Source organism: Bombus pascuorum, chromosome 10, assembly GCF_905332965.1.
Source record: "Bombus pascuorum chromosome 10, iyBomPasc1.1, whole genome shotgun sequence".
Taxonomy (NCBI): Eukaryota; Metazoa; Arthropoda; class Insecta; order Hymenoptera; family Apidae; genus Bombus; species Bombus pascuorum.
The window spans coordinates 9,114,834-9,141,650 of record NC_083497.1 but is presented as its reverse complement, the minus strand read 5'-3'; the positions used below and the strand labels follow the sequence as shown (position 1 = coordinate 9,141,650).

The following is a 26,817-nucleotide window of genomic DNA, read 5'->3' as shown; positions in this document are numbered from 1 at the left end:
AGCAAGAGTTAACAGACAGTAGATCGACCCGTTCATAATCAGACGCAGACAAAAAGATCTTTTTCTTTTGTAGACACTTCAAGCTACGATCTTAACTCGCAAAGTGTAGAATATAAATTATTAATTGTTCAATTTATAATAAGATATAATAAGATATTCAAGATAATAGAAGATTATTTTCTATTTCTATTGTGTTCTTATTCAAATGAAATGACGGAGATCTTAACAATACCTTTCAACGTTCGTGCTGTTCCTTCTTCCAAAATTTCGTTCATTTTATCAATTTCTATTTTTTACTTGACTAAAATCGCATAAGGAGGCGAAATTAATGATACAAACATGATTCATAACATATTGAATTTCAAAATTGCTCCTTATAGAACACGAGAATCGTGAGCCGTTATGTTTTTCTCTCATGAAATGCGTGCTATTTAACAACGTTTTTTGAATACTAAATTCTGACTGATTTTACACGTCTGCAAAATTAACTATATCATATTGACGATAATCTAATACCTCGTCGAGCTCGTCCTCTTTTCCCAATTTGTCGTTCTCTGACTTACGAAGCCATATTCGTAGATTCTGAGAATCCAGAATAAATAGGATGGAGCAGAGAGAGAGAGAGCTTTCTGGGATTGTGGTGCTGTTCCTGAAGGCCTATTAGCGAATCCTCTGGCCGTCTGACCGGCTGAACAGGCCAAGCACACTCGACTACAAAGCTCCTCTGGCAGAGGTTGGAATAAATGCGTTGTCTCGAAACTAACTGTCCACGTAATTGCACGCGAGTCCCTTATTTATCCCGCGACTTTGCCCGTTGACTCCGGTGCTCTTTGTGCGCGGGTACGTGAAGAGAACGCATTCCCTGGAAAAACGAATCTCTGTTCGAGCGTTTAATCAAGATAAAAGGCAATACCCTTCAAGAAAAGCTGCGCTTTGCAACGCAACGTTGGATTATAAAGCGCTTATGCATTGCAGTTCCTTTAAGGAGCCCTTCCTTCCTCAAAGCAAGTCAGTAAGGACTATTATTAAAGATTCGATAAATGCTCGCTCGGTTACTCCTGCTTCTTGTTCTTAATTTCCTGATGATAAAATAGAAGCTGTGACCGAGGATTTCGCGACACGATGAAGTCGTTGGCTTGATTACTTCCTACGATGTATCGACGTAGAAGCGATCGTTATAATTTCTCTGTGGAGTTAAGAGTCGGTTTAACAAATGATCCGAGATCGCGTGGTTCACGTTGTGAACGAGGATATACAGATACAGCATTGTACCGTTAAATAAAATTATTCCCTCTTTCGAGTAAAAACAAAGGTTAAGAAAGGAACGTTCTCTCATCGAAGCATTAGAAACAGAAATTATTTCAAGTTTACTCCGTAAAGTTGTCAAGTTTTAATTACAAATTCGCTGTCTATGTTACGGCTGTGTACATCAATGTCCAACACTCAATGTAACTGCACGTACACGTGTTCTGTACGATCCTCTGTATCGATCATATGAAAGAGAAGAAGAAACGGAAATTTAAAGGATGACTGGGTGTAAAAGAAGAAGTGGAAGCCGAGAACTGGTGATAATCGAAAACTGTACCGTTATATCAGTCTGTCGTGCTACTCTTCGAGTACGGAATCAGCAATCGTTCCCCACAATCCTCATTGGCGGGCATTGTGCCGGTAACATAATGGCCTTGAGTGGAAAGCTGTGGGAAAGGAAGTAATAAAAAAGAAAAAAAACCTGCAGAAGAAGGGAAAAGAAAGAAATAAAGGAAGTAACCGAGCGGTGAGAAAGAAGAAAGAGGGAAAGAGAAGGGCAGAAACGAAGAGGGGAAGGACGAAGGATGAAATTCGTACACGAGAAACGAACGACGGTAATGACGAGCCGAATATAGACCCCGTAAAACCCGTAAGGCTTTCCTCATTATATTCTCCCCGAGCCGCCCTCCAACATTTCCCTTTCTCACCCTCTTTCTCTCTCTCTCTCTATCTATCTATCTATCTGTCTCTCTTCTTCCCTCGTCTCAAGTTCTACCCCTCTTTTTCGCCTTCTCGAGAGTAGAAACCGGGTACCGACTGTCGTCGCCCTCTCGGAATGCTCTTGGAACAGACGATTTCTTTGAATGCGGGCCAAAGATTGCCCACGGTAATAATTATTGCGGAGGCTTTCTTTTAAAAATCACCGACCTGTGAATAACAAATGAAAAAGACCAGGAGTGGGCCGGTGTCTACAAAAACGGGGTCACCGGCGAAGCTCAGCCGACCAACCGGAGAGAATGACGAAGACAGTTGACGCGATGTCTCGGTCTTGGTGAGATCGATTTGCGACCGTGGTAACGCGAGATCTCACAAAGCTTTCCTCTCTTTCTCGTTTCATCTGTTCTCGCGCCTCTCACTAGCCCTGCTCTGCCTTTGAAGTCTCGCCTCAAGTACACGCGTTTAACTCCGCGATATACGAAGCTTTCTGTGCTTTATGTTACGAATCAATTTGCAGATCCGTTGAAAAGAGACAAAGAGGATTCCGCCGGAATATTTCGGGAAATTGTGCCGCGATGATATAACATGAATCGATTGGTCTGAAAGAAGTTTCCAGGGTAATAGAATATCACGAAAGGGGATAATTAGACGAAATAACGAATCGTTTCATCGAAATGTCAATGTTTGTCTGTTAGTCCACGAGGATTTACGAGGATTAGTTTTATAGTTTGGAAAGAGCAGCCAAAGTGGACCGTCGGACACGAGATATAACATGCGCTTTGCGTTCGAAATGAGAGCCCAATCAATATCCGGGATATTTCGTTCCGTAAAGTGATATGTCCAGCTACCCGCGATTTTTCGTCTGTGAAAACGTTCATTCGCATATTTGCCATGAAAATTCGCGGTAAATATGCCGCGGTAATAACTTGCGCGAAATTACAAATGCAAAAAGAAGCTGATCTGCAAGTGCCATTCGAGCCAGAAAAATATAATCAACGATAAACGAGAGGCAGTCGGTCAAAAACTCGCGGTTTTCCACTGATCGATTTGATCGATAGAATAGTCCGTTTATATCATTGCGGAAAGATGCATTTTTCTTTCCAGGCAGTTCCATCCGAACGAGTAGAAAAGAAAAGGAAATTCACAATTTTTCTCCTTGAGCATATCGTTTCGCGGATAAACAGTTCTCCTTGTTTGAACTCTTTAGCTGTTAAATTAAGCGACATTGAGAATTCCTTCCATCTGAATAAAACGCTCGAATCATTATTTCTGTCTGGATTCATAACGATATTGTCTTTCGAACTACCTTCTGTCTATAGACTTTTAATTTCGTTACGATTTAACGAAGACGAATCGTTTGCTAAATTTGAATCTCGTTATGCAGGGATTTATCGAAGCCAGAAGAATTGTTTCTAACATTTAAATAGAATTATCTCACATTTTTCTGATTCTCAACAAAGAGAGGATTGTCACTCGTAAAGGAATTTCGTACAAATCGGATTATTTATTCACGGTAATGTTTATTACATTCTTCGAAGTCGGTTTGGAATGTCTTCGTGTTCCATAAAATCCAAGGAATTGGGGAAGATATCAATTTAAAATTCTACTATCTTAGAAAAGGGAGACGTTTGCAGAGAGATGTTATCGAAGTAACACTGATATTAAGAACTTCGAATTAATCTGTTTAATTTTGTTGATGTAGTCATCTCTTCTAAGAAAACTCTACGTCTGGTCTTTAGTTTTCTCAAGCACTGAAGCCATCGACAGCGTATAGGCAAAAGACTGCGACGAAGGCAAACTATAAACAGTAGATAGGCGACGATGGCTTCAGGGTTTTCAGCCATAGGGTAACATTGCTAGCGTGCGGCTCTAGATCAGCTCAATTATGTTCCGAACTTTGTATTTACACTTCAGTATTTAAAATATATATTTTCTACCTTACAATTTATCCACGCGTTCCTTTGTATTCACATACATCTAATAACCTCAAAAACTTTTTAAGAGATTCAGTGGACTATATGAATATCAAAAAGTGCTCCTACTTTGATGGAACTCGAATTGCTTTGCTTCGATTATTTAAAGTTGCAGCTGTCCCCTTATTTCTTTCAATTATGAAATGTTTCAAAAATCAATATAAGTATCCAAATATCTTTTTACATTTTCTTAAAAAAAAATCACTTGACACAAAATTAAAAAGAATTTATTAACACGAAACGTATCCCAAATGTTGTCGCATCGTCGTAATTTCGTCTTGGCGAAAGAAGAGGACACGAACACGAGGATTGGGAGGTTGACCGGCGCGAGGCGGTGTACACGCGCGCCGAGGGATGTTTATTTTTAGGGGATGCTAGTACGAACACCAGGCGTACTTTCCTAGGTACTCACTTGGTCGTGGAAGCCGTTTGTCGAGTATCATATCATACAACACTCGACCTCTCTAGCCTGGCTACACTAACCTATCTCGAGCTAACTCAACATCGTCGAAGCCAGGCCAGCCCCTCTGAGCTACCCCCACGGACAACGTAGATACTTTGTTTGCCTAGTGCTCGACCATTACTAACCCCGCTACACCCCAGAACCTGTGTTACCGTACAATACTGCACGGATGAGCTACAACGTTGTACCAGGCTATAACCGGCGGACAATTCGAGACACGGCGGCGTGTTCACGTTGCACACCGATGAAACACACAACCCTGGGATACATGTCCGTATTTATTTATTGTATCCTGCAATACTTTTTACAGTTCCAGTTTCCCGTAATTCGAAATCAGGACGGCCGGGCTTGTTTACTGCAAATATTGGCTGCTTTCGTTTCCAGGTCGAGATACGATGCTTTTACGTAATTGATAGCGCCGTACCCCTGATGAAACATCTGTCGTGATTATTGTGTACGAACCTGTCTTTGTATACGGAATACGATCCCAACGAGGAGTCCTTTTTATCGTCTTTGTATTAATGGTTAAATGTAATTTTTCGTATTAGTAGATAGTTTATGTCTATATTTTATGGTTTATATAAAACATTTGGAAATTTCGTTAGTATTGTAACGAGACAGGAGTTTCGTGATTATACTGGTAAAATATGAAACCAATTTAGAAGAGTTATTTTTGAATCAGCAGAATGCTCGAGTCGAGCTAAGTAATTTGTCTAGGCTAAGCAATTAAGTTACGTAAATATTTAATCGCCAAATTCGATTATGAACAAGTTTCAAGGGAACTACATTTGTGTCCCGTTTAATTATTTTGTACGTGCAAAGTCTATGGTTGGATTTTAAGATGTTGAAGTCTTGCTACACTTTTGTGTATCTTTGGCTTTTCTTTTTTTTTAATCCCAGAGAATGTATCTTTTGTTTATCAATTGGATTTGTAAATGAGATACGTATAACTATTTTCCTTCTGGTTAACCTTCGCAAACACTTCAACATTCAAACCGCATTATCCCTCCTTTATGAATATTTCCCCGTTTTCCAAACGCTGGCTGGACGTGCCCAGCGTTCTTATCTTGTACCATAAAAGGAACTGACTTCCCTGATAACAACTGCTTACCAGCCATCGAATGCCTCTTGTATATATTTACGATACGCTTTTCGAAACTTTTTGTCCAATCTCGACAAACTTCCGGACTTGAATGTTTCTGAAGAAACCTGACCCACATCATCTAGAAAGGAAGGAAAGAGAGAGAGAGAGAGAGAGAACGCGATACCCTGGCATGTAACAAGTTCCTTTTCGTTGATCTTACAAAATTGAGTTCAGTCTACCCGTTCCTCCGCTGGTACACAGAATATCACGATGGATTTTCCTCTTTCTTCCAGTCGCGCTAGGGATTAATATCTGTACACACAGTCCAGGTGAAAATCTCATGGGTGGAAAGGAAAGGTACAAGGAGAGGAAGCTTAGTGTATTTAAGGTAACATTTCCTGCTGGTGTGTTTGAGACCCTTCTATTTGCTCCTTTTCTTCCTCCATCCTTCTCTTCCTTACTACACGTACCGTCGACCTAAGGCCCGAGGGCTCGACCCTCCCTCTTGACTTTACGACCTGTGCCAGATTAGGATTTATTTTAATCCTAAAGGACTGGTTTGCCTTCGTGGTTTCACCCTTCTATTCCCGTGTATACACACAGCGACGTTCCCTCTCAGGACTCCCACGATCGAGTGTTCTTCTACACGCACGAAACGATCCTTTTCTCTTCAACAACTTCGGAACGCGATTTTCTATATCAATTTATAACCGAGCGCAACTTTCACGCCCATTTGGAACTTTCTTCGTGGCGTTCTACGGTAACGGAAAGGTTCGCTGGAAACTAGGACACGTATTTTTTCTTACGAAAATGAGATTACTATTTATTTGGAGGATCCTTTTTAAATCGAAAATGCAATCTTGTACTTGCATATAATCCACGCATAAAGCGTATCATGCTAGTATATTGTAATTCCAAGTATAATACAAGGTGTATTTTTATATTTAATAGAGAAGACTTTTTATTGAATTTTCTATCTTCATTCACTTCTATGTTTAGACCGACTAAAGAGATTACTAACTCTTTGCACGAACGGTATTTCAATTTGCCTATTCTCTTTGTATGCCAAAGGGTACTGTATCTTTACTGTTGATATTAATAGCTAGCTACTGTCGATATTAACCAATAAATAAATACAAGGTACTTGCTTTACAATAATTAATTGGTTGGAATTTTCAAATTTTACATTTTCTATAAAAATTTCGAAATGCTTTTACAATTACTTGTAAAGTTCTTTTTCTTCAAATCCCTCGATTTCTGAAATGAATATTCATGTTTGCGATTAGTTGTTCTATTTTACGAGAAATAGCGTGTACCTGAATAGCGTGTGTCGGACGAACAGAGTATCAGAGGCATTTATATCCAGTTCGTCTAATTTATGCACGCGCGCCAGGTACCACGAGTTGTGCGTTTTTCCTTTTCCCTGATTCCTTTCATCGAGGCAAATGAAACGGTCTCGCATCGGTTCCATCTATTCCCGACATTGTTCGAAATTCACCGATCACGAGACCGTGTGCCGTTGCTCCTTTGAACGTGGTGCATCTCCCCGAAGGTTTTATAGGAAATCGATATCGGGACGCGTGGAATGTTCGTTTCAAAGGTATGATCGACGGCGGGGGAGGCACGCGTGGACAGGCTGACGAAAAACAGAGAGGTCGACAACAAACGACGACGACCGAAAACAGAAGAGGTGGAGAAGGAAAAGAGGGGGAAAAAACACAAGGAAAGAGGAAAAACGGGAAAATAAACTGCCGTAAAGTCGTGCGATCAATCACGTGCCGCGCTAGACCGCGCGTAATCTTCGTTAGAATAAATAAATCCAGTCACGTAGAATACACGCGTGTTGCACGCTGTTGCAAACGAGTCCAAAGTGAACGACGATGACTACAGAGGGTCGAAAAAGAGTAGCGTGTCACGCTTATTAGAGGCAAGAGAGAACGTTCACGGCAATTCCATTTAGTCGATTCGATTTCCAGCTTGGTTACGTTCCGGTGTTCGGTGCTAAATTCACGAATAATGAAATAACCCGGGTATCTTTGAACCAGCGCTGACTGGCCGCCTGTATTCATCGGTCTCAGTTTATTTTACACGAACTATGCGACCATTAATTACATCGAACAAACGCGTGTAAACGTCCGTCCCACTTATGCGAATAGTTTCATTTTGCGGCAGCCAGCCTGCGGTGGCTTGTTTGCCGCGTAAAATATCCGTAACGAGACTCTGATCTTCATCCGCCTCGCTAACCAACGACCTGTAATTTATTTCGTCGACTATCGATCGTTTACTTTGACTATTGTTATAAACAAGCTGCGATTCATGTATATCTTTTTGAATGAAACTAGAAAAATGCCATCTCAGAGGAGATTCGTTATAGTAGTACTCTATTTGAATATTTTATATATTTTGTAAAATGCTGATGTTTCTCGTATTTCTTGCTTCCTTTTTTTAAAGTTTCTTTTTTGAACTTTCTTCCTCATCTTCATAGTTGGGTCACGTCGTACTGCTAAACTCCAAGTGGTAAATGTGTACACGTTCATAGTCTATATTTGTGTGGTTTCTCTCAAACTGCGACTTGCACGTTCACTTTACACACGACATTTACCCAAGATTGTGCTAATTGATAGACGTACGGCGAGTTGATTGGACCGACACGTATTAATTGATGTATAACGATCGATACGATAAGAGCCATTTACTAATATTCGCTGTCAGTAAATAGCAGTGTGACGTGTGTAACTACGTACACGTACCGTGACAACGTTAAAGGGGGTTAACAATGTTTAGAGTACGTTAGAAGACAGTTGTTTGGGAGAATGGGGCGGCGGCGAAATTGAATTTTCAATACGCTAAATATTCACGAACACGATGACGCATTTCCATAACCGGGGACTGTACACGCGTCGAACATAACTTTTCCATTTTCCATTTGCCCGGCCTTTCGTTCGCTTCGACACACGGATGATTGATCGATTACCGATGGAAAGCGAAAGTGATGCAACGAGAACGAAAGAAAAAGATTTGCAAAATCGACGCAGCCAGAAGACGAGTTACATGTATGAGAAAGATGATAGCAACAGGCTCCGAGTAGTACGAATGCACACCTGACACTACGAGTATTCTTCGTAGTGCTTTATATTCAAAACAGCATCGACAAAGAAACAAAAAATTCCTATGAATCTTGAAACGAAGTATTTTCTTTCTTTTCGTCTGGTATATTCATAGTCGCGATTTCCTTCTGATTCGCGCTTGTATCCAGCACACGTATGTATCTCACGATGGAGAATACGCCTTACCTATACGTATCTACTACCACAGTGACTAGATCCAGATAGATCCGCAACCTCAACATTTATGCAGCCCGCAAAGCCTGCGTCGAGTTGGCGCTTTAGCGTTGCTTAACATTAACATCAACACGAGTGCATGAAAGTGGCTGGTGTTCCCGAAGGAATCGAATAACGGGGAAGCGTGGAGGTGCAAACGCATCGTGAGATTTGTCGAACGAAAAGGAAGTTTCAAAGGAGTCGTGGCTGCGTTCGAGGGCAGGACGCTCGACCAATGTCGAGTTTCTCTTCCGACCCACGCGACAACTTTATAAATTTATATTGTGAATAAATCTGAATTCGAAAGCGATAGACGTGGAAGAAGTCGTAGTAGACACTCCGTGATGATCGAGGAAAAAGGGCCGTGCTTAAAGGCGAGAAAGAGGGAAGGGAGACACGAAGAAACGTAAGGGAGAAAGGGGAAGCGTAGGAATATCGAAAAAGTGGAAAGCAGAAAAGGGCCGTGCTCGTCAGACGACGCTACGAATGCAAATTTAACTTTTCCTTTCGCGCGAAAGAAGCTACGCCGATGAAAGTCGACGAGAGAAGGTTGGATTGCAGACGTTGCTGGATAAGGCCGTGGAAAAACGACAGCGAGGCTGAGTCGACACCACGAAGCCACCCCTTCGATCCTACAAGCGGAGCTTACGTAAGCGACAGTCGTGTGCTGTCTTTCAAATTATTTCGATGTCCTAGCGAAGACCGCGAGTTTCAGCGCGATCTTTCGCTCGGGAAAATTTACGACTACGGCGAACAGCTTTTCTTGCGACCGATCCGTGCACACGTTTCCCTTTTGAACGAATCGCTTCTATCCGTTCTTTGTCCCTCGCCAGCGTCGAGAAAACACGATGGTCCGATTCAGGATGAGCGGTTGCTCGCTTTTAAATCATGTAGGAGAATGTACTAAAATACTTTTTAGAAACTATAAGAAAAGTAATTGAATTCATTTAGTAGAATTCACAGTCATTTGGAAGAGATAATCGTCTACACTGTATACACGATAATTTATTAATTAATAACGTTAGTGACTTGAAAAGATACTGATTGCAAATGATACAGGAGTTTTTTATAATCTTATAATATGACGAAATAAGATGATTATAGTACTTGTAATTTATAAAACTTTATTTACTTGATAGAAAATTGTTCCTGTTATATAAGAGAGTATATTGGTACTGGTAATTTATGATTCATTAAACTCCACATCGGTTAGTCCAATTACGAAGAAGAGATCTGTATTCTCTATATTTTTCCCTCTTTTGTCGCAAACATTTGAAAAACTAGAAAACACAGACAATGGAAGCCAATTAATTAAAAGCGAAGAACAAATACTAATTGCCGAAGTAAAGCTATACCGACTTTATCAATAACTTTGAACAAATGATACCATTACTTTAATTAAAATCACGATACGAAACATGATGTTTCAAAGCGAACTTTAGACTATGACCTTACAGAACTCTTAATTGCAGCAGCTCATAGCTGCCTGTTATAGGACGTCGATAAAACTATACTCGGCCATGAAGTTCTCAATTGAGTACGTATGCATATATACACACGTACACATATATAGGATGAACCATAGTAACTTGAATTATAGGATAGTGTGGAAAAACAGTATAGCGAAACAAGATTAGATTAGCGTTTCGAGAACCTAAGACACGACGAAGAAGCGAGCTGAAAGTACTAAGCGCATAGGAAAGAGCTTTAACGTTCACGCGAGAAAAATGTTCTCGAAGAAAGTAATTGCAAGAGACGCCAGTCCGCTCGCAGAAATAGGAATAAATTTCTACCGTACGCGAATACTATTTTCACACGAGGAAAACATTGGTTATACAGAGGTCTTACGCGAATTGCACTTGCTCGCCATTCCAGGCTGCGGAAGACGAAATAGGACGATTTCTCATTCAGAATGAAGAGTAACGTTCCCTTCTTGACCTCGTTGTTTCGCGCTTCCCGAATATCGACGTTATCCTGGCATAATCGTTGTCTGATGAATCTTTCTTCGACACTTGTCCAACCTATAGATGCAGCAAATGGAGAACCAGCAGTGGATAGAAGGACAAACGACAGATAAATTATTCGAAATAGCTGTTGAACGCATCTCCGATTCAGCCGCGATCTGTCTGCCAGATTACAAGCAAATTACATCGAATTTGACGTCCGGATAATGCAGCAGAGATCAACGTGTCCTATCTAATTTATGTAACATCGTCCATCACGTTACTTATTAACGTTTATGCGAACACCAACCATTGAATTATCGAACAACGTTCCCCATCGTGTGGATAGTGGAATTTCGGCTATTGGACCGGAATGGGTCGAGTCCATTCGTTAGCCAGTTCTTTTATTTTTCGAAAAGCAACGAAACGTATCCAACTGCCAAAATATCGAGACGAAAGGCAGCACTAGGAGGATCGTAACACCCTCTCTGTCTTTGTCTTTGCCTCTGTCTCTGTTCCTCTCGTTGGTAGCTGCACTCTACGCGTTCGCTTCGATCGCATCAGTCAATTTACGCTCAGGACTGTCGATTAAACCGAGCGCGATACTTTTAATGGCGACGGCTTGTTTCCTGTCTGGAACAACCATTAATTTTAGGCCGGCACCCAAGCGATATCGATAGCAGAACAGATGTCCGTACTGTTGATAAAAGCGTGTCCATAAAAGTGAGCTTTACAGGATAATAACACGTGTACACGTGACGTATGTGTATTCTCCGGCTGACCGTGGCGCAACAAATGAGTATGAACGTTTTCCAATCAAACCGGCATCAAAACCGGACCGCGGGAGAGAAAAAGGCAGAGAGAGGGATGAAAAGAAGGGAACGGTCGAAAATCCAACCTAGAGAGCCGGAAAAAAAACACATAACAGAGACTTGGATACTTGATACCCTTCAAACGATTTCCATTCGTCAGTGAGTTTCACCGTTTCCCGTTTTAGAAATTTTACCGATGCTTTGTAATTGGTTAAACTTAGTTTCTATCGATCGGAAATCGAGGAAAGTCACTAGACGTAGAAAAAAGCCTCTGCGGTTGAAATTAATCAAGAACAGCGCAATTTGACTCTCTGTTCACATTTATTTGTACAGAAATTATCCTTAACTTCAGAGTCGGTAGTTTGCCGTGGACTTGCCACAAAATCCATTCCCTCGAATTTACTTTCAACCATCGAATTAACCGCTCGAAATCCATTAGTCGGCTAATCTCGTTTCTTGCCCGGAATGCTTCGGTCCTGTTGAATTTCCGACGTTGCATCGTCCACGGAAAGCGAATACACGATACATCGAAGTATACACACAGAGAAAGGGACAGGCAGAAAGAGAAAGAGAGAGAGAGGCATTCGTAAATCGGCCATATCTACGGAATTTTGCCGAAAATACGCGACCGGTGACAGAATGAAAAGCATACGGAGGTATGCCCATTCCAGCGATATATTGCTCCGTGGCGACATAGTAATAGCAAACGCCGCTGTGCAGACGGCAAAGTAAACAGGTGATCGATATTGTTTGATTTATGCGCCACGGGAGGGTGTGCGAACGTAGCGAGATCACGGAGTGTTTTCGGTGCCTGCATTTACAAGCAATGGTCGAGGTTACGCGTCCACCTAGCCACGTCTATTCACGTGCGCCAACCCCTCTGTCACCGAGCAAAATGTCTACATACACACGTCTCGCCGTACATACATAGATACATAGACACGCATGTGAGAGACCTGCTTCGAATTTCTAATTTTCGATATTGACAAGCGGACAACGCCAGCCCTTTTCACCTCACGCTCGTCCTTTGCCGATCTACCCCTTTGGCCTGCACCCTCTTTTTCAACCGAGGCGACTGTGATTCATGCCAGCTCGCACGTACCGTTTATTGGCCACTGGCTGGTGCACGCAATAGCCGAGCAGGATTTATGAAGCACACCTTGGTACGAGCTGCGCCATGGACCGCGCGAGGCGAATTTTAAGGGAAACGAGCCGCGAACTTTCCTTGAAAGTTGTGATAAAGAACCTGCCCTTAGTGGTGAGCTTTTCTTAGAATCTATCGGCGAACTTTGAAGATCCCTTAATGAAGACATTGTACACGATCGGCGAGACCATTAGGAATAGCAATTTGAAGGGCGAAGTAATTCACACCTTCGGTGAAAATATCGTTAAGAAACAGCAGACTGATGAAATTTACGAAAAGTTTCGATTGGAGGAGATTCATCCTGTGAAAAAAGTTGTAAAATATCGTAAAATAATTATATAATAAAATAGATAAATATATATATATGTACATATATAATAAAATAGAGTAATGCTTAATAAGCATTTAGATTAAGAAGAATTGTAAAGGGAAACAATGCAACAGAGTGTAGGGTTGCTTAGGAAAATTTCAATTGGAGAAAATGCACCCTTTGAAGGATTACAAAGAATTATAAAGGAATACGAAGAAAGAGGGCAAAGATATCTACAAAAACTTAAATTTAAAGAGTCCCTTGAAAACAGAAAATAAATAATAAATACAAAGTGACAAACTAGCGTCATTTGTATAAATTTCAATTTGTCGAGAGAACGCCTTCGATTAAATTCATAGCCGTTATGCCTATTGAAAATCCGCGAATTCCGTTTCTATATCGAAAACACGAGACGTGCGAAGTGCTCCTATGTATAATTTAAAAGTTTGGGAACGGTATTATTCGATCGCGACGATTCCGTGGCGTGGTGCAACGAACGTCGAATACAGAGGATCGCGAATATTTGGCCGACTCTCAGAATAGTTGAATGATGAAGGTGAAAATGGGAGGGATGATCGAGTGCAAAGAGGGTTGTAAAGGCGCGAGAGAATGCACCGGGCTGGAGGCTAGAACGAGATCTCTCCAGGATATATGGGCACGGAGGAAAAAGACGTCGTTACCAGGAGCTCATTAACGGGGAACTATCCCCAAGACAGCACCTAGTCGTACCTTCTAGTCGAGCTACTGGTGGAAGCTTTTGGAGGGTGTAGCCCGCGCGTTAGGCTGCGAGGAAACTGCGCAGCTCCGATACTAATTAGTCCATCGGTTCGATCGTTCACTGGGAAAAGCTTCTCTCGCGTTTACCTTCTCTTGTTTTTTTTTCGCCTGACTTCTTTTCGTTACATCCTGTTCTCATTTTTCTTCGAGCTTCTCATTGGAACTTGGTCGCCGACGAAGGTGAAGTAAAATCGTGGCACGACGAATTTACACGGGAACGAGGGCAGAAGTTTGTTCGAAAGAGCTTCCAGTCTTTCGCTTCTTTCTCATTTTATTTTTGCTTCTGTCCTCTTTGTTTCTTTCCAAGTTCTTTATTTCTGTCTCCTTTTCTAACGTTTTCGTTCAGACTTTTGCACGAGAGTAGGCGAAATTTGGACTCTTGCCATGTCTAACTACCCGACCCCCTCTCCGGCCTTTCTCGTGAACGTTTCAGGTTGGCGTTCCTGAAGTTCGCCCAATTACCAAGCATTAGTCTCGTTTCATCTCGTCGGGGGTGCGAACAGCGCAATTTCCGCGACGCTTCTGCATTCGCTATTATTTCATTAGGAACACCCGATACTTCAAGATGTGAATTACATCTGTTTTTATCGGAGGAAATTCCAGTAACCTGATTGGATAGTCAGAAATCTGATTTACTTGATGCAGTGAGGAAATCTGTGATTTTTAACAATTTGAAGATTCGAAGACTTTCCTTTATTTCGACGATAGCGCAGTTGCATTCTTCTTGCGAAGTAATAGGTATAATTTTGTTAGGTGAAGTAACGACGCTCTTATCTTAGGAAATAGTTCATTGACAAAATCGTTTTTCGCGTCACTGTTCCAGCGAGTTAACGATATTATCATCAAAACGAAAAGATACTTTGCATATGGAATCTATTGTTTTAAATAATAATACATTTAATCACGTTAACTCCAGCGGACTTATTTTGCATATGCAATTAGCGAAGATGTATTTGAACTTTTTTGTTTACACTTGTGTCTGTCTTCGTTCAGCATTGGTTGTATTTGTACTTGGTATTTATTGACAAACAACATACGTACATATGGGAAACGCGTATAATTTCATTGTCTGGAAAGCTATCGAAAACCACTCCTTGCACAATTATGTAATAAATCTTGCTTTAGTCGATATTTTACATCGCGAAACGATAGTATGAGTAGAATAGGAAATTTATGATAAAATATAACTGACAAATGAAAGGTACTCATCGTGAACGAAAAATATCTCATATCGTCTAAACGCGCTAGATATCCTGATACTTATGGCGGACAGTGTATATACGTGGCGTTATAAATGCTAAGCCTCGATTTCGCCGTTAACAGCATAGCGAGTACGGATGGGCAGGTAATGAACGACCATGCGAGCGAGAAGATGAGCGGCACAGATACAGGACATATAATAGCCTGGATAGTGGAACAGAGAGAAGCTGCAATCGATGGGATATTCAAGTAATGACAACGATAACGACGGTGACGATAATCAACGAGCAACACCCACGTCGAACGCAGTTCGCTGCAACGACGATGACGAACGACAGCGAGGGTGGCCATTAAATTGATACCACCTGCTAATTGGTATCTCTAATTTCTATCGGGCTGTGTACCAACCAGCTTACGATAAAATGATCGGCCAGAACCCATAGGATGATTGGCGTTTCCAGCGTCGAGGAATAATTTGTTACCAACGTTTCCATCGTTTGATCTTCTCACCACTTTGTTTCACAGGATTCGCGAAGTACGATTTTCATGTCATGATCCCCGTATCACTGTGTTCGAAAGGATCAAAGGTTTCATTTAATGCCGTTACAGTTTCACTTCAAAGCTTCGCTCGCAACAAACGACTTGCTACGTTCTCGCGCGACTAACACCTCAACATCGTTCCATTTCCCAGCGTCTCAGCGCTGTCGTACTTTTATCCCCAGCCGTCAGTCAATGTTTGTCGCGCATCTGCCGCGTAGAATGTACGAAATAAAATTGAGGCAAACCGATCTGCCTCCCTTAAACTGATTGACACGCTCGACTGCGCCCGTGGATCTTACGAAAGCCTGCGAAAGAGGCGAAATAAGAAAAGCGCGAAAATAAGACGATGGCGCCTAGATAAGTACAAGTGGAAAACCCACATCGCAAGCGTCTGTAAATCGAGTTTACCAACGACGAACGGTTCCCATCATTTCCACCCCTTCCATTTCCACCGTTGCACTCTCCAACCCTCTATTTCGCCGCGTCGTCTCAGATGTACCTTGCGTGGTAGACCTTTTATCCCGAGAAATTACCTTGAATGGTTGAGAAAATCATCGTTCCACGGGGCGGATCGGAGGCTTCTCCATTTTCTTCGTCAATGGTTGGGACGCTTCGTCGCTCGCAACCCTCCGCACGGAATCGCGACACGACTTGCCTGCGTGTCGAGGCCGCAACAGTCGTTCCGTCGACGCCGTTTAGAAAATGCCTGCACGTACGTTGCGGCACCCCCGCAAGGGGTTGAGACACGCCGCGCTACGAAAGGGAGACACGAACAGGAAATATTCCCTGCCTCGAGGAAATTCTTCGTATCCCCGGGAAAATTCGTTCGACTCCCAGCTGCGCTCTACATTTCTTCTTTTTCCACATCTTCTATCCCTACCTCCCACCCTTTCGCTGTGTTAAACTGCTACGTGCCCTTTATCCGATGTTAAGGCATTTCTGTTTTCCTTTTTTCCTATTGCTCGTCTCTTTCTTTCGAAAGCTTGTTTGATTCAAGAGCACCGGAATCTCCGGAGAATCTTGAAACGAATAACGTTGCCGGATTAATAGGAGATGAAGATCGCAGTTGGAGGTGCACGTAGCGATTCAAAGGCCACCTTTCCAGGCCACTTTCCAGGTCGCTTTCGGGTTGGCCTAAGCAGAAAATGGCAAGTCCTTCTGACTTTGAAAGGGCAAAGCCACTGAAAGTCTTACGCTGGTTACCACCCGGCAAATTGCGCTCCGAGATGTTTTACGTAGCGAGTATCACGAGCATCTGCTCCAAACAACCACTATCGCTTCTTTATCTGTTTTCTCTTAACCATAGATAGCGTACAAAAGGAAAGGAAACCTCGCGGGGAGCAGGTAACTCTCTTCTTGATCTTCTTTGGTAGTTCCTTCTTAAACAAGGCACGTTTATTGCCAAGCACTAACCTGCAGCTAGTATAGATGGCGCTCTTTGTTCGTCGGTAATTTCTCGTAGTCGAATCTCAACGAAGAAACGCGGTTGTTTCAAGCTTGGTCCTTCAACAGAGACTTAAATCTTTGTCGGAACAATTTTCACAAGAGTATAGAGATTTATTGTAAGAGAAAAATAAAAATTAGTTTGAACTGCTTTGAATGAGATTCAAAGAACGTTAAAGGGATCGTTGATTCGTGATCAGATCCGTGCTAACCGAACTATGACAAACTTTAATTCCAACTTGGGGAGCAAAGAAACTTCACGTGGAGTAGAATTTGCATTACATTTCCCCATAAAACTCGAACGATATTTATGTTTACCTGGCGCGAAAATTTTTGTATTCAGCTCGCCGTCTTCCCCGCTAGAAAAATATTCCTGTAATTAAAACGCTGCTACGTAAGCGGAATGTTTGAAGCGCAGCGCCGCTACCCAGAAAGCACGTTCCTTCTATTCGCAGATTTCTCGCCTCGTTGTACTTTAATAGGGATAAAATTCCGCGATAACACGTAGAGCACGTAACATCCTTGTTCTCCGCCGTGTAATCTCAGCGCCGAGAGGCGAGTTCGAAACTATAAGATGTCCGTGGCTGACTTACGAAGATATTCGACCCCGTGGGGCAATGGCTGGCGTAAGGGCAGGAAGATATTTAATTTTCCCCGGTGGAGCTAGTCCGCTAGATGTAAAAAGTGCGAGATGATAACTGGCCTATTCCTCTTCTCTTTCGTAGAAAAGATTACGCGACGATAAAGAATGCTCGTGCACGAAATTTATATTTAAAAGATCCTTCTTCGTCCATGTCGCGCGTTTTCCCTTTCATATCTCTCTGCAACGTCCCTCGGTCCTCTCGTTTTCTATCTCTCCTATGTGTTTCTCCGCCTCTTTCCATATCGCTCGTTACGGGTGCCCGAATTCGCAGAATAAATTCGCGGAACATCTCTGGCGTGAAACGCGGCCTCAATTCGTATCAAAATAACGCGAGTTCCACGGCGGAGAGGAATTTTCTGCATAGAGAAAAAAAATTTCACCCCGCAAATTCGAATCTCGCGGGAGGACGGATTATTTTCGCGGATTCGATCGGAAACGGAATTATTCCGAACGACGTGCTAACGTCGTTTAATTTCCGTATCGAATTTTAACGCGGTTGTCTAGAAAATATTCGTCGTGGTTACGGCCGCGTGATAAACATCGGCGATATCAAAATACGCGATATTTCGATTAATCTCGCGAAAGTGGTCGGTATTCTGTGGGGGTTGGAAGGTCGTAAAGCGAAACGAGGAATCCTTATCGAACGTCTGACGTCGAAAACTTCTCGCGGAATCCAAACGTTTCGACGTCTTCGTTCTTGACAGAGAAGGATTGCGTTTTCAACCCCCTTCTCCTCTTCGACTCCCGGTGTGGGACTACCTTTCCGTTCCATTCACTGTGTCTCTCTGTATGTCGCAGAAGGATGCAGTGGAGAATAATTAACGAGGGCGAGAAGATCTTCTTCCCGGTGAACATACGTTTAACGAGCCCCGTCGTTGGGGTTGGAAGTACCGGCATCCATAAGCGCGCGACGCCTTCCAAAGAGGGGTAACCCATCGAGGGGTGACTTTTGGCGTAGGAACGGCCGTCGTAGGACCGTCACGTACTTGTGTAATTGTTGGACGGTCTACGGGAGACATTTAACGATCAGCCATAAATGTCGATAAGCGGATAAAGCTCGGGAAATTTCGGGTATTTTTCAACCGCGATCATACCCGGCTGAATTATCAGGACCACTTTATTAAATTTGTCGAACGTCTCTATCGATTCATTGCGGTCGTTAACGCAGCCAATTATTCGCCGATAACATGCTCAAATATGCCGTTGATAAAATCTTCAATTTCGATTACGATATAATCGCCGATGAATATTTTTGAATATTGCGAGTCATATATCAGATTACCCGTTTGATAGGACGAGTTTGTATAATTTATCGGGTTTTATGTGCCTGAGTTGCGATCAGCGCGAATATGATTTTTTAAATAATTTCGAATATATTTGAAATAACTCTTATTTAAAAAAAAAAACACGCGAAAGAGGAAATTCAATATTCTTTTCAATTTCGAATTTCAAATTTGTATTAAATATGTGTTATTAAATATACTTATAGTGTCTCGTCTGTGGTTTAACTTGTACTAAAGAAAAATATATGTTACACCTTAGTTATATTATTATACTTTGTTAAAACGTCAGAGACTACTCTGTTAGATCAATAGAAATTTTATTATACATTTGCTAACAGATTTAACAAATGTATTATATAAATCTGTTAAATGTTACGTCCACTTCATCGACATCCTTGTTATTTCGACCTACTGTTGCAAAATTAGTTACCTATCGATCGATAGTCAATAATGGACAATTTTATGAGAAATTAACATTCCTTTCCTTGGAACTACTTTCAATGGAACCAATCGTTAACGATAAAATTACGCAATTAGAAGAACCTCTGGATCCACTGATCTAGCTGAGGACAAATTACAGTGATTCGTGAAAACTAGGTCGATCGAATCGGATCAAGCGTGCAGCAAATCTTTTCGTGGAAACGAGAAGAAGCTTTCTCCGACCTGATGAGAGAGAATACCTTTGAAACGTCGAGACGAGAACGATGTTGGAAACGAGTAATGTCGACGGTCCTAAAACTTTTGTTGAAATTTCAATGATGCTCAACCAACGTCATTTTGTTTTCAGGTGTCTTGGATACGTAAAAGAGATTTACATATACTCACGTCGTCCATCTATGCGTACACGGGGGACGAAAGATTCTCCGTGAAACATCCCGAAGCATCTGACGAATGGACGTTGAAGATCGATTACGTTCAGCAACGTGACGCTGGGGTTTACGAATGCCAAGTTAACACCGAGCCCAAATTGAATTTAGCCTTCGTGTTGAGAGTCGAAGGTAAAACTGCAGTTATGTTAACATTATCCTTACGATTAATCCTTTCGCGTGCTTCACACGTTTCAAGAAATTTCAGTTCTATATTGAAGTGGTTACTGCGTAGAAATGGAATGTCGACTATGTAGAATTGAAAAGAATTTTGTCTACAATTTTTACCATTAGAAATAGTCTTCTCTTTTGCTTGTATTTTCGTTCATGTCATATAAAATACTAATCTTGCGGTAGATTTTCTTCCAGTAGATCGATAGAAAATATTCGTAAAAAAAAGTTACGCGAAAGGATTACTCATTCCATTGACGAAACAAAATCTCTATACCACTGTAAATATTCGACTACTTCGTAATAGAGTCTAGATGAAACAGAGAGAATTTCTCAATGTTTGCGTACGTGTCTACCACCTGGTCGATCAGGAAAGACACTTCCGGTACCTTGACTACGCACCAGCATGAGAAAAGGGACTGAAGCTTTCCGCTTGCATGCCTGTTACCGTGAAACGTTAACATTTTAAAGAGGTCGGCCCCCCATTTCACATTTCTTTTTCTCACACGTTCGATCCAACCCCTTCGTTTGTATTTTGTATCTGACGGGATATTCTGATAAACGTGCCCTACTAACCGTCGATTTCATCTCCTAGTACTTCTGTTGTGCAATTAATTCGCCTAATTGATGGTGCTGTCAACGTCGAGCGCAGGTTGCAACCACGCCGCTACGACAACACTTTAGATTACAAACAGTGGTTGACGTTACGGCGTCAATTAAAAGTCCTTGTGAATTATCGAGCATCGTGCTTGTTCGCGTTATTAAGTATGTTCGAGTCACCGTTATAAGATCAATGGATCGATATTAAACGATGTTAGCACGTTCGCGTAATTTAATTTTCGAGTATCTTTCTTCCTCATTTATTGCCTTCATGTTTGTCTCATAAAAGTATTCGTCAAACGTGTTCTATGGTTTTTCTGTATCTTTAAATTTCTCACAAATGCATAAAATTCTGTAGTTTAATTACTGTTTGTGACCAAATAACCGTGATCGATGGAACATTACCAAAGAATGCTGACACGTTGTTCACGTTTGTATAATTTATTTTTCACGTATTTTTGTCCCTGTTTTCATCTGCGTGTTTGTTCCGTTTAATTATCGATTTTCGTTATCAATTAGCACTTGTATCGAAGTTCCACGTAATTACGTTACTTTATCGAGTTACAATTGGTCGACTCCTTTTTATGTTCCACGGGTTATCTGTGCAGTGCACTATTACGCGTTAACGAGCATCAATTATTTAGTACTTTACACGTTTACGGAAGTTAATCATTACGCTTTATCGCAATTAATCGCGCTACTGATGATTTGTGATGAATAACAATGTACAATGTTTATGCGTAAATTAAATGCAAATAATCCGATGAAAGAGCTATCCGGTTTATATGACGATAATTTAATATCGACTGACTTACTGATTACGTTATTTTCATAAATATAATTGGACGATGTTTCGAACTTTTTCGCGAACCATTGACTCTCGATCGTCAGTGTGGATCGAGAATTGCCAGGTAACAGTTTAATTAGATAGCTTCTTTGAGTTATTGCCACGTAAACTGTTTCCGCGGTTCACGTGATTCCGAAGAGTGTGCGTGCACGAGCAACGCTGTTCATTAATTATGTTCGTGGCTTCTGCGTGTATCTGTCTCTATCACGAGACAGCATACATGCGTGCATAACAGTAATTGCTCGTCAGTTGGCGAGCATCGATTTTTCCAATGAAAATCGATGATCGTGCAGTTAATTTACTAGAATTACATACTCCCTGGATATTCAAAATTTTATTCGTATTATTTAAATTTAGGTACCTAGGTTGCTTTAACGCATCGCTTCATTCGCGATCGTTTTCAATCAATTTTTATTATCGAATTCTATTCTCTAATATCCTGAGTACGATTGGGAATTCCATTAAGGATTCGTTTAATATTTCTTTCGCCGTTTATTTCTTCCAGCTAGATTTTCACGATTTTATGAAATGTAAAAGAGTTGACGAACTCATAATATTATGATAAATACGTGGTAATGGGTTAAACGGCCAGAAGGAAAAATATTTAAGATTCTCTTTTAATTAGTTCAACGTCAAATTATTCTCCGAGAAACAAACTTTACTCCCCGTGAAAACTAGTACAGGAAAGATAAATTCACATAGCCGGTAAAAGAGCTGCGAAGCTGTTATCACGATAGAAGAAAACGACGGGCCGTTACTGAGGACAAGAAAAGGGGCCACGAACGCTATGAATGAACAACGATGCGCTATGCATACGTACGTGTTGTATATACGTATATACATATACATATACCAGTTGAACAGCGAACGTAACCTATATCAGGATGGTTTCGGTGGCAATTCAATCCCCGGGCCACCCACGAAACGGTAGATCTCTCTCGACGAAATCGATTAACTCGATATCTTTTCTGTCCTCCCATTCCAGAAAGTGCCCCTGTCCCCGCCACCACCACACCGAACGCCATTCATCGGACGTTCAACTCAGGTTAGAGAATCACGCAAGAACAGAACTCCTTTTCCAAGCTGTTGAACTTGCTGCTATAGACGTTTTATTGCGACCAATGTGTAGATCAACGGATGGCTGCCTCTGCATATATATATATATATAAAATCCGTTCACTGTGCATGTGGCCAGCATGTCTGTATATGCCGGCTCGTGCTCTATCAGTGCATGCACGTCCACCTTCCGTTTAATGTTAATTAATTCAACCCCCTCAGTACCGGATGGTTTTGTTTTACGAGGGCTGGTCGAGCTGACATTAACTAGTAAAAGGGGATCCGTTTCACTGATCGTCACACCTGCTGACCTGGAATCCAGCCACGTATATGCGACGACACGCGTTTTCTAATTGCCTCGGAATTATGTACCCGCGGAATAATCCAGTCTGATGAACTTTGTAATGCAACGAGATACGTTAAAGAGATAATAATCGCACGTGCTCGACCTGCCTTGGGATGGATGCTTCTGGTTGCACTTCGTTATGCTTCTGCTTTGATGTTCGATAATTTGTTGCGTTTTGACTGTAATTACCATAGATGCATATACGGAGTGTGCCAATAGTTAGAATATTAATAGGAAGAAGGTGATATTCTGCGAAGAATAAGTCGACTATATGAAATGATACGTTTTTCGTAGGACTATCTGTTTTCGAAAAAATTGACTTTCAATACTCGTACTATTCTATCCGATACAGTTTCTTAGCAACATTTTTATGGTGCTGTGTTTCTTTGCTTAATTTTTATGGAACTAATAGGGCGATATTAGAGTAACGTAACGTTTTGGAAGACCGTTCAGTTGGTATAATTGTTCTAGCTTTTCTGATGCTATTAATATTTCATTGTGAATGGAACTATATATCAACTTATATTTTGTCAAACTTGTATTATGATTTACATTGTTATGTTATTGAGTTCATTGTTAAGTGAAAAATCTATCTCGAAACGGCTCATGAGGGTTTCCAAAGAAATCTCAAATTCATTTTCGTAATACAAATGTGATTTAAAACACTGTCCATGGTGGATTTCTGAATGAAATTATTACACAGTCTCCAACGTAATTTGCATTTTTAATTCTTCAAATGCCAGACGAAGCCCCGGCATATAAATGCCGAAGAAAGATATTAAAAATTGAATTTCCCGAAAACAAAGCCTCGTACGAAAAAATATTATTCTACATTTTCAACCTATTCTTCCACGCTGAATCACCCTTTTCCCCCCTTCTTCGATTGTATCATTATTGGAACATCCAAAGTATATATTTTTTTCTAGGGTAATTCTTTTTTATCTTTTGTACGAAGAATGTACCGCGGAGGTGAGTGATTTATTTTGACTTTATCGATCGGCCAAGGTAGTAGATTTTTTGTTTCGAGATAAACCGTGGCCCATTTCGAGGAATGCGATTGCATCGAGACAAAAAGCATATAAATGGGAAGGTTTTCTGGTGCATTTATCATGGCACGAAATGGTGTTTCGCGTGGCATTTGGCATGGTCCCCATTCTTTTGTCAAGCTACGTAGAAACCATAACTGTAGTATTAATACATAGCAATTTCTATTTTACGAACGCTTCTACGTGCACAACACACGAGGCCTAATTAGACTGCTCTGATTATCTCTATCTCTGTACTTCCATAGCAATTAAAATATTCACAGCAACAACGTAAGTTTCGGCTGTGGTTTTTCCTTTCTATTTTCACCGACCTCAACTTCGAAGTTCCATTAAAACTTTCGCGAAATTCGTTTCGAATGTTAGACACGAGCACAGCTACCAACTTGGTGAACACTCGCCCGCAAGCATTTGCATACGGTATTACACACGCCGAATTTAAGTTCATTCGCCCACAATTTGCTGATACCGGATCTTATGATTCACCCCCGATTACGTACAATTTACAGAACGATTCGGGATAATCCCGTGAAATTCGAAATGCCGACTTTCCGTTTCCACAAATAGACGCACGGTTTACTCATTAACACTAGAACTATCTGGTGTATCAAACGTACCAAATATATTGTGCTAAAATTATAGTGTAGTAAACATACCAAATATACTATAGATAATTAGAATGAAAATAGTAGCAGAGAAGTAAATAGGTGTACAGTGACAAACATATAAACAGATGCAAGAACTCCTGACAATTTCATTGAAATCATTTGGAATATATTTTTGCTTCAAATTCTTTGAACACTTATTACAGTTTTTGAATATTTCATTTCACAGAATGATGGTACTAGGAATAATGATATTTAGAAATGAATACTACCTGTTTCACACGAGTTAGAAAAGCAGAATTTTATATATCTCATTTTATTATATCCTCGCTATCGTATAATCACGTTTTTACCTGAATAAGCGTTGATATTAATTTGACCAAATGAAACCTTGGTAATTTCGCGTATTACAAAAATACGAAACAAACTACACAGTTGATAGTTCTGGCGTTAACGTTTCGACGTTTTATTTCTAACTCTGTTACCGTCCGACAAATATCCGCAATTATAAAAACTTCTACACTCGACAGGCGAGAAATGAAACGCAGCGGCTGCACGTGCACCGTAAATTTTGAAATATGTAACCGCGTGTCGTGTTTTGACTTCGATGTCGCTTTGGGGGACACGCTTTAAAGGGAATCTGCAAGATTCATGAGACAGAGTAGACAACACGATGTATCCGCGAGTATCCCTGAGAAAAGAGAACGAATAAACGAAATTTAAGCGGGACCGAGGACGGAATGTTTAAGTGGCCGATTTCCGATGTGTGTTGCAGCCGCTCAGGCGAAAATCCTGGGTCCGGAAGAAGTCTACGTGAAGAAGGGTAGCACGATAAGCCTCACGTGCACCGTTAATGTGCAAAGTACACCGCCCAGCAGCGTTTCGTGGCATCACGGAGGAGCTGTGGTGGATTTCGACAGTCCCAGGTACAAGCCACGAGAATCAAGTTCTCGAGTTCTCTCCGTAATGCCTTTACTCCTCGTGCACCTCTCTCTATCTCTATCTCTCTCTTTCTCTCTCTCTCTCTCTCTCTCTCACCTTTCTGTTTCGCCCCGCGACCCCTGCCAAAAAGGAATATGTAGAGGAGTGGTGCGAGAATCTACTTGCTTCCGTTCGATTACCTACGTTACGATTATTACCAAGCACCCTATAGCAGAGATGCATCGAAAACGTGGACCCTCCATCGCCCATATTCGACCACCATGAACGTCTCTGTCGCTTTGGTGGATCGGTCGCATAACAGATTCAGCAAGAAAGCTGTACGAGACTAGATCTCACACAGAAAGAGATCTTAATTCGGGTAACTTTTGTTTTCAACGACTTTCTCGCTTCTCCAATGGTCTGGAAAATGGTCTTTTGTCTCGCGAGTCGGAACTTTTGGAAAATAGCGGAAGAGAACTGGCGAACAGGCACCGGCAAAGGGGCAAACGGTTTCTCCTTCTGGAAACACGGAGACAAAACACGATAACGTGACAACCGTCGCGTCTCGGTGCATCTCGACGCTCGCGTTATACCAAGTTGGTGTAACGCGGCCGTCACGACCCTTAGAAAATACACCAACATTCTCTAACAAACGTAAACGCGAACGTGTGCGCGGTGAATAGAAGCAAAGTATCTTTGATAATTCAGCGTTCACCGCAGGGGCGGGGTTTCCTTGGAGACCGAGAAGACGGAAAGCGGCACGACGAGCAGACTTCTGGTGACACAAGCCAGATTGACCGACAGCGGAAATTACACCTGCATTCCCAGCAACGCGAATCCAGCCAGCGTAATGGTCCACGTGCTGAATGGTAAGAGCCCTTTTTATTCCCTGAACTCTCATTCGACCCCCGCCGACCGGCCCACCAGTTCCCCTTCCCTTCGTCCCCTACTCCGTCATGGCTTAACTTAATTTCTTCGGGACTCGAGAGCGACGATCAGTCTTGCGCCTAGACGTAGCTGCGCCGTGACACACAAGTTTCTTAATATTGATCCGCACTCTTCTTGTAACGCCGCTTATCCTGGCTAAAAGAACCTCGTCACGATTCTTTTTCACCCTCTCCACCCCCCGAAATATCGTTTCAACTTGTTAACGCGTCAATCCCAACGGAATTTGACCGCGTTATTCGTGTCAATTTTCAGACAGGCCAGAAATTCATCGGTTTCGATGTTCCCGCACGACACAAGAGAGTTTATTAGCAACTTATCAGCAATTCGATTATAATAATCCGTTGGCTATTACAACGTACTTTTAATTGTTTCAATTAATTATTATCAAGCCAATTACAAGGGAACGATGAAACGTAATGGATGATTTAGAACATTGATTCGAAGAGGAATGTGTGTGAAAGGGTTTGGCGCGTTTCATCTAGGAAGTTTGAGCGTAGAATCAAAATCCATTCGC

General features: G+C 41.6%; 1 protein-coding gene across 4 annotated transcripts in view; it reads left to right on the top strand.

Annotated features, from left to right (window-relative positions):
* LOC132911272 (basement membrane-specific heparan sulfate proteoglycan core protein-like) overlaps window positions 1–26,817 on the top strand; it is a 175,786-nt gene that overhangs the window by 144,336 nt on the left and 4,633 nt on the right. Inside the window, exons 4-7 of one of the 4 annotated variants that reach the window (XM_060967830.1) lie at window positions 19,688–19,898; window positions 22,370–22,429; window positions 25,210–25,360; window positions 26,064–26,224. In XM_060967830.1, the coding sequence (XP_060823813.1) occupies window positions 19,688–19,898; window positions 22,370–22,429; window positions 25,210–25,360; window positions 26,064–26,224 (583 nt within the window). The remainder of the gene's footprint in view (window positions 1–19,687; window positions 19,899–22,369; window positions 22,430–25,209; window positions 25,361–26,063; window positions 26,225–26,817) is intronic. The other 3 variants (XM_060967831.1, XM_060967832.1, XM_060967833.1) reach the window with 3 other exon arrangements.